This window comes from Gossypium raimondii, chromosome 10 (assembly GCF_025698545.1).
Source record: "Gossypium raimondii isolate GPD5lz chromosome 10, ASM2569854v1, whole genome shotgun sequence".
Classification (NCBI taxonomy): Eukaryota; Viridiplantae; Streptophyta; class Magnoliopsida; order Malvales; family Malvaceae; genus Gossypium; species Gossypium raimondii.
Genome location: NC_068574.1, coordinates 21,317,437 through 21,326,588, shown reverse-complemented (window position 1 = coordinate 21,326,588; position 9,152 = coordinate 21,317,437). Strand labels below are relative to the sequence as shown.

Here is a 9,152-nt window from a genome sequence, read left to right as displayed (position 1 = left end):
TCAAATTATAATCTGATTGGAACTCCCCCCATTTAATCCATACATTTTCCTATGGCTATTTCGACTAATGCCGCCATGGTTTAAAGAAGCTTGATCCTAGACAGGAGAAATAAAGTTTAAACGAATAAGAAAAACAAAAAGAAAAAGAAAAGAAAAGAAAATTACTAAAATAAATGGAAACAACAATAAAATTAGGTTGCCTCCCAACAAGCGCCTTTGTTTAATGTTATTGGCCCGACATTTTTCATTGTTCGACTCAAGTTGGATATCCAATATGAATTTCTTCCACATCTTGAGGTAGAAGCTTTCGATGGTCTCCTTATAAAAGGTAGTCAATGAGACTAAGATGATCAAATAGTGGTTTCGGTTCCTACACTAGATCATGTAGATTAGGTAGCCAAAGTTCATAATAAATGGGTGGTAATTTCACTTTATTGACTCCATAGTCTAGAGGCTTCAATACCTTTGTCTTGTGCAATGGTTATAAAAAATTTTCTTCAACCACAAGGCGTTCTACAAGTAGGCTCAAGTTTTCCACGTTAACATTTCTATAAGGTAATAGAATCAATTCAACTTCATCGTGTAAGTCCAAAGAATCTTGTGTCACAGAATCAATTGCATCCGCATTACATACCTTGGACATTTCACTAGGATATTCTATCAAATCATAAATATTAAATTCAACATCCTTACCATCAAACTCCATAATAAATGTACTGTTAAAGACATCTATTTTGGTTCTTGCAACGCTAAGGAACGGTAGCCCTAATAGAATGTTGGAAGCACCCAAAGAGTCGTCATCCTCCCTATATATGACATAAAAATCTTCAAGAAACACTAAGTCTTCAACTTTAGCTAAAACATTTTCTAACACTCCGTTTGGGTAGACTATGAAGTTATCTGCCAACCAAAGGCTAATCTTCATATCTTTTAAAGGATTGACATTTAGTGATTTGTAAATAGATAATGACATTATGTTAATAGATGAACTCAAATCACATATAGCTATTTTACTACCTGTATTACCTATTTTACATGTTGTAATCATACATGAATCCTTGCATATTAAAGCTATCTTATTTTGGATATGAGTGGATGGATTCTCCCCCATACTTACTGTTTTGAAATAGGTGGGATTCTTCTTGTTGTTACAAAATTCCTTCAAAAGTTTTACAAAACAAGATGTATTTTTCATAACGTCTAGTAGTGGAATGTTTAACTTGTTGTTGCGAAAAATCTTAAAGAACGATGTGCCGTCTTTTTCGCTATTGTCTCTCATTAGCCTTCTAGGAAAAGGAGGTGGAATCACGACCATTTTAAGAAGTGTTGGTTCTACTTTTACTTGTGGCTTGTCATCTAGTTCTTCCTTGCAAGTTTTGATTGTTATTCGAATAGGACTCTGATACCATTCCACTTCTATGAGTCATCAAATTCATGTTTTAGCTCGGGTTAAGTTCTGTTTGGGTTGACAACTCCTTTTGGGTGTCCAATTCACGCTTTGAAAAGGCAAGCTGACTCATTATGCTCTCCAATTTCGCCATACTTGCCTAAGACATACTTAAAACTATTGTTGCTACAATGGTGGACTAGGCTGATAATATGGATCAAATTGGGATATCATTCTATAACTTAAATTAGAGTAATCTCTCCACCCATAATTTTATGTCTCAAATATTGATTCATATTGTTCTTGAGGTGGTCCATGAAAACTTCCAACAACGTTAAATTGTCCTAGGTAGTCGTCCTCCTAGAGAGGTCACACTTTTGTCGCATGGTTGTGTGCAATACATATACCACACACCGTGACTGGCATCGTACTTCACTGCACCAATATAAGGAACAATGTTAGCAATATCATTAAGTTTTTTTTCCATGGAAGATGCATTTATCTCGTGTGCTCCCATTGGTAATCAAACATAAACTCAAACAGTTGATAATTCATAGTCATAGTTGAATACATTTGATCGTTCATGCTTTTTTTCACGAGCAGTCTTTTCTACTTCTAAATAGTGCTTGATTGGTCGGTACGTCAAGATTTGCTAAAAAAGAAAACACAAAATTAGTTTGCACCAATCCCCGACAACGATGTCAAAATTTGATGGGTTTTGAATCCACCAAAAATAAAATTCCTACACCTAAACAAGATATAAATAGCAGTATAGAGAGTAGGGTCAATCCCACATGGATTGAAATCTCTAAAATTGTCGTTCAATTTAACCAAGTTGTGCATTAAGTAGTTGTCATGCCCATGACCTATGACGATGTGGGTGAAAATAAAAAAAAGGAAAATTAAATCTGATTAAAAAAATAGAAATAATTAAAATCGAAATAGCAGTAAAATAAACAGAAACAAATTAAGATTGAATAAATAGATATGATGATGTTCTAGCTTCAGGCTCGATTTTGGTTCAAAATTTCAAATCAATCCGTGATAATAAGTTTTCTCCTTTTACCAATAAGTCGATTATAGTGATTGAGGACGTATCAGACCACCAATCCTTCCGTCTGTAAATTAATTACAAGAACACCCAACAACTAACCCTTACCAAACAAACAACCACAGAACACACATCCATGATTTAGCTCTTCGGTAGCTTTGCGAACTAGAAGAGCCTGGTGGTCAAATCAATGGTCTCAATCGCGTAGGTTGTTTAAATCCGATTGCTATTTTTCTTGTTGGATCCAGCCATTCACTCAATTGGACACGAATGTGTTCCTCGATAGACTGATTACGACAATTATCAATCGTATCGGTTCTTCCAACTGTACATCACACCACACTAAATCAACAAGCTCTTTTTAACTTTTTGTCAATACAACTTTATAAGACAACACTATCTATCTCCTTAATCGGAAAAGTAAGAAATACTTGAATGAGTTTTTAAATATGGTTTGATCTGATGACTCTCTCTCAAATTGATTATGGGCTTAAAGCTAGACGAGAAATTTAGTTACTCATGAAAATAAACATATTCAATGAACATCAATTAAAAAAAAGGATAAAATGATAGTAAAGTTAAAAGAAAATTGCGCAATGTTGTCAAAAGAAAGAAACAAAATTGAAATTGATTTTAATTCAAGGTGCACGGGGCTGAGCATCCCACTTCATACGCATATATATATATAATAGTCTAATGTTCTTTAAACTCTCTAATTTAATCTAGGGTTAAAGAGTTATCCAAAAATAATTAGAAGATAAAATATTAGAAAATAAAAATATTATCCTAATGAAAAATTAAAAGTATCGTTTTTACAAATAAATTTCAAAACAAAAGTTCCCAAAATAAATCATTGTCCATTAACTTTGTTTTTTGCCCAAAACTTTTACAACAACTCACATCTTTAGGTTTGTTTTTGCACCAAATCAAAAATCAAATAATAAACTCAAAATTAGTGATATCTCATTCAGAAATAGAAGAAAACTAAGCACAATAAATATGTCAATTGGGCACATTATCAATGAGGAATAATTTTAACAAGCTTCCTCTTGGTTATCAAGAAACTAAGAAAAGATCAGTTGTGTAATAGGCCAATTTGCCCGGCCCATTTTGTAAAACTAAATAAAAAAGAAAAGAAAAAAATATTTAAGTTTAGCCCTAATGTCCATTTACACAGCCTAATTACAATTAAAAAAACTAAACCTGATCCTAAACCTAGCCCAAAATATTCCCAAATCCCGAAACCCTAGCCTTCAACAACCAGCAGCACCGCCGTCAAACCCAGGGCCTCTTCCGCGCGTGCTGCGCCTCCGTGCTCGTGCGTCTCCTCCAGTTGGCCTCCGTACACACCACGTCCACCCTCCGTATGCAGTACCTTCAAATAAGAACAAAAAACAACGCAGCAGGAAAAGAAAAAATATTTTTATTTTTATTTGGATTTTTCAGATTTCATTTTTTTGAAGGGGGCTATATTAAAAGAGGGAGCCCTTTGTATTGGAAAAAAAGAGAGGGGAAGAACACAGGCATATTGTATCAAACACGAAATCAATACAAAGAGGAAAAGGTTTTCTTTTTTCCTTTTTCGATTGGGTTCTTTTTCTTTTCCGATTGTTCATCTTTCTACTTTTGTCTTGCTATTTACCGCACATACATTCACGAAGCAAATAAAAGAAAAAGAGAGGGAAACGTACCTGGTGGCGCGACCCCGGCTCTCTCTGTCGCCATCGGAGTATGGGCTGAGGTCGGCGACTGCTCAAATACCCACGGTACCTGGAGCGACGCAGAGTTTTTTAGTTTAGGCTTGGTTTTAATGTGGGTGCTAGCTTATTTAGGGTTTATTTTAGTTTAAAAGAAGGGTCATTAAAACGCCGTCGTTTAGAGTCAATCCAATGACTCCGAAACAGCACCGTTCTCAATACTAGATCCAACGGTGACCCAGTCCGGGAAGGATCCATGCATCATGGGTCGTTTGGTTTATTTATTCGGCAGGTCCCTTCATGTTTAATAGAATCGTGATTTGATTTCTTTTATTTATTTGTAATTTGTATCGCACATTTAACTCTGTATTCATTTAGATCCAAACCCGAACAGTACCGTTTTTGTCTTGGATTGTGATTACTTTAATGTTTGCGTTTAATTGTCTGATTGGTCCCTCAATTCTGAAATAGATTTCAACTTAATACAAATCTAATATTCTTTTCCAAATTCGACAAGTTTCTTTTAAAAAAATTTTAGAATCAGTTTCACTTTCATTTAGTATAAAATTTAACATATTTTTTTGAGATTTAACTTTTAATAATGTTTTAAATTCATTGTTGCTATAGTTTTAAAACTTATTTGATTATCATTTTAATTTATTATTAATACTCTCAAAGTTATTATACACTATTAGTTGGAACTTGCTCTACATATTTATTTAATTTCGTTTTTTCCGAATTTTATTTTAACTCTATTTTTATGTTTTATTCTAATTATTGTATCATTTTAAAATTGTTTTATCATATTTAAATTGTCTTAAAAATGTTTTTAAAACAAATAAATTCTTATCTTGATCTATTATTTTAACACTATCTTGATATTCGGCCTAGTATTGTTTTCAAACTCTTTCATTAATACAAAATTTTTAGAAAATAACCCCAAAAAATTCTTTCAAATTATTATTTTAAAAATATTTTAAGTTCATTAAATATTATTTCAAATTTCTTTTCTCTCATTTGTTTTCTCTTTCAAATTAGTTACATTTTATCTTCTTTTAGATTAATAACTTTCGAACGTTGATATTGATATTGACATAACGTATAATTAAAATTATTGTTGCTATGTTTGTTAGTATTAATTTATTATTTGTTCATTTTTTGGGTTTGTGTTTGGATTATATATTATCTTTTACGTCATACATTGCTATTCAATCATGTTTCATTTGTAAGAATTGTATCATTTTTAAAGCACAACAAATCATTCTATTTCATAATTTTCATAAATTCTCGAAAGAATGGTGCATTAACTTACTAGGCTTCGATTCTTCTCGATGAATTCAGATAATCAAGTGTTCAGTCTAAAAAAAATTCAATTTTTAAATTAAGCATTTAGGATTTCAAAATGTCGTGTCCTAACTTATTGGACGTGACATTCTGTTATCCAGATTTTAAAATAAAGGCAATATTCGATATTTAGGAATTTTGTGAAATCGAGCCCTAACTTACTGGGTTTTGATTTTCTCATTTGACCCAAATAATCGATATCTTTCTCAAAATGCATAGGTTTTTAAAGTCAAGAGATAAATTTAATTTTGAGGATTTAAAATGTTGCATTCTAACTTACTGAGTGTGACGATTTATTTCTTTGAAATAAGTGAATCTCATCGTCCAATTCATTTTACTCAAATTTTGTTTTCAAATGATCGTATTTTAAAATCTTTTCAAAGTTTCGACACTAAGACATAAAATGATCATTTTGGTACCAATTTCGGGCGTTATGAGGGTGCTAACCCTTCCTCGTGCTAACCAACTCCTGAACCTGTTTTCTCAAAATTCACAGACCTAAAATTATTTTCTAGGTGGTCCGATCACACCTCAATAAAAAGGATTGATGGCGACTCCCAATTTTCATTTTTAAGTCGATAACTAAATTTTTGTTTTTCAAAAAAAATGGTTTCGACAAGTTGCAAGGTGCTTCGCCGTTAACAATAATTAATTTATTAAAGGGTATTAAATTTATTTTTGTATCAATGATCAAGTCCATGAATCAAAACTAAGATTTTAGATTTGAATATATTTTTATTATATTGATTAGTTAAATTTTGCAATATTTTTTTAATTATAATTATAATTATATATATTTTTTGAAAGGTGAATTCATTGATTCATCCAATGAATGGAACTATACAATTCAGAGAAAAAAATAGCAAACACTCGTCGTAGATGGTGAATGAAAAGCTCCATTAACACAACAAATGTTTTAGCCTCAACATCAATAGAATATTACGACACGTTTGTTGCAAAAATCCATTTTTTTATGATTCAAATCTCCATCTTTACTAATCGAGAATATGCCTCAAAGCTTCCAAAAAATCTATTTTTTTCCAACAACATTAACAATTGGCTTTAGCAACTCAAGCACGACATATTTGGAGTGATTGTAAGCACTTAATATGATAAGAAAATCAACCCCGGATGATCCAAAGCGGCGAGAAAAAATTGACAAAAGAATCGAGCATTCACGAAACTAGAGAGGACGACAAAAAATTATCTCTAAAATCACTTGTAAAACTAAGATTACATGCATAATTAAGACTAAAAACGTGCTACAATAGCATACAAAAACTTCTAAAACTGAAGACTTATTAAATAATGGAAAAACAACAAAAACATATAAAACTTAAGGCAATACGGGTTTAAATCGACATGTGAAATCATTTATTATTTTGAAATACTATCAAAGCATAAACATATTAAGAAGTTGACGAAGAGTCACCCACTAATTTCCAAGAAAAACTACTAGTGGCGAGTGGAGTTTTAGTGAAAGACAGGCACCATTATCTATTCACAACAAAGATACCCACAAAATATATCTGTAAACTGAAAAGAGAGAATACATGTGTAACGTATGAGAAGAGGAAAGAAAGAAAGGGTTGATGGGAACGAAAAAGGCGGGCGATAACCAGCCCATAGGTTGGCACACCGTTAAGCAAAATAAATTTTTTTATATTTCAGAACACCTTGCTATTTACAAATTTTAAATTTATTTCAATTGTATTCAACAACCATTATATCTTATAACTAAAATCAGATACAATCACTTTACATAACATAGGTTTCAAAATATAAGTTATTGCTTAGATAACATTACACACACTTCCATCTTGAACATAAAAAAGGACTGATCTGCTGACCTTGAACTCCAGAACTACAACCATTGAAGAAGCACGGGGTTAGATGTTTCTTTTGAAGTAGAGCAACCGACGAAGACTATCCACAATGAAGAAATAGCAGGCGATGCTATAGTCTTCGACGCAATGAAAGCATGCTAGTCTCCAATATGGGTCTATGTAGAGTACAATAATAGTTGCCAAGAATATAATTGCATAGGAAACTCCAAAGCTGATATAGAAATCACCCATGTCTATAAAACCGTGTTCTTCTTCACTAGATGAAGCACTTGGAGTTCCTAGTGAGTCACATTCATTACAACTCTTGTTCAAGGGAGGTCCACAAAGAAGAGGGTTTCCCTTGTAACTTCTCTCTTCGAAGGTCTCAAATTGATTTTTCCTATCAGGAAGAGGCCCCGACAAGTTGTTGTGTGCGACACTGAATACCTCCAAAGTGGTCACCTCAGTCAGTTGAGGGGGGATCCTTCCATTTAAATTGTTGTAGGAAAGGTCCAAACTCTCAATCTGCTTGAGTTTTGAAAAAGTTGAGGGGATAGGTCCAGTTAAGTTGTTATGTGACACGTTTAACCCTCGAATTTCACTCAAATTCCCCAATCCAGGTGGGATTATCCCTGTGAATTGGTTGCAAGAGAGATCAATTGCGGACAACAATTCAAGAATATTACCCTTGTACGTGTATCTTGCACCCTTTGTTGAAAACTCTACCTCTTCTTCTTGGAAGGTAAAAGGATAGTCTTTTACAGTCTCTGAATCGCCTATGAGATTATATATTGTTAGTCCCATGTCTACTATTATCTTATCAAATAAAAGAAGCCCAAAATCAGTAGATCCGGTGTAAGACTTTTCACTCCTTGGCTTGAGAGTTAAATTACTTAAACAGGAAGGTATATGACCAGAAAGTTTATTCTGTGACAGGTCCAAGATGCTTAATGATTGCAGTCTGCATAAATGTACAGGAAATTCACCTTCTAATTGATTTGCTTTTAGAAGAAAAACGCTCAAAGCAGGTAGCGTGCTAATCCAATCTGGAATTCTTCCTGTTAAGTTATTTTCACTGAAATCCAATGTTACCAATGAAGAGTTTATAAAAAGGGCATCTGACAGTGTTCCACCAAGTTCATTTTTGGCCAAATGTACATGCAACACCTTTTGTAGATTAGAGCAAGATGGAATAGTCCCAGACAGATGATTTAGAGACAGATCCAGGAATTCAAGATTGACCAAGTTGCATAATCCCATGGGAATGGGGCCCTCGAAATGATTTGACAAACACAATTTTTGAGTTTATTTTGAAACAAAAAAACTTAAACAACAGAGGTCCTCAAAGACAAGAGACTCTGATTACCATTTGTTAGAAAAAGGCAGCAGCAACAACGAACAACAAAGAGCATAAGCTCATGTAAAATAACAAGCAAAACAATTGATTGGCTAAAAAAAAAAATAACCGAATGAGAAAGTCCCATACTGCTTTCATTTCCATTTCAAAATATATGAGTTACAAAAACAAGTCAGTTACCTAAACGTAACTACTCCCACCAAATTTGGGTTGCCAACTAAAATAATACAAGTCAAAAGCTGAAAATAAATCAGCTATTACATCCATCATTTTCATATCTTACTAACTCTAGAAATCAAGTTACATGTCAACTTGATTGCTTTACAAAAAATCTAAAGCTGGGCTGCTGCTGCTGGTGAGCTTTATGGTTACCTGTTGCATTGCAGTCCATGCTTAACACGTCCATGTGTGACTTATGGTATGTATTGTTATATTGAAAAATATTAATTAGAAAAAAAATTGAAGGTTTAAGTTTAGACAATGTAGTAAT

General features: G+C 33.0%; 1 protein-coding gene across 1 annotated transcript; it reads right to left on the bottom strand.

Annotated features, from left to right (window-relative positions):
* Positions 1 to 7,368: 7,368 nt before the first annotated feature.
* On the bottom strand, positions 7,369 to 8,565 carry LOC105775339 (receptor-like protein 15). The gene has a single exon (XM_012597861.2). It carries the CDS (start codon positions 8,563 to 8,565, stop codon positions 7,369 to 7,371), a length of 1,197 nt encoding a protein of 398 aa, XP_012453315.2.
* Positions 8,566 to 9,152: the final 587 nt, after the last annotated feature.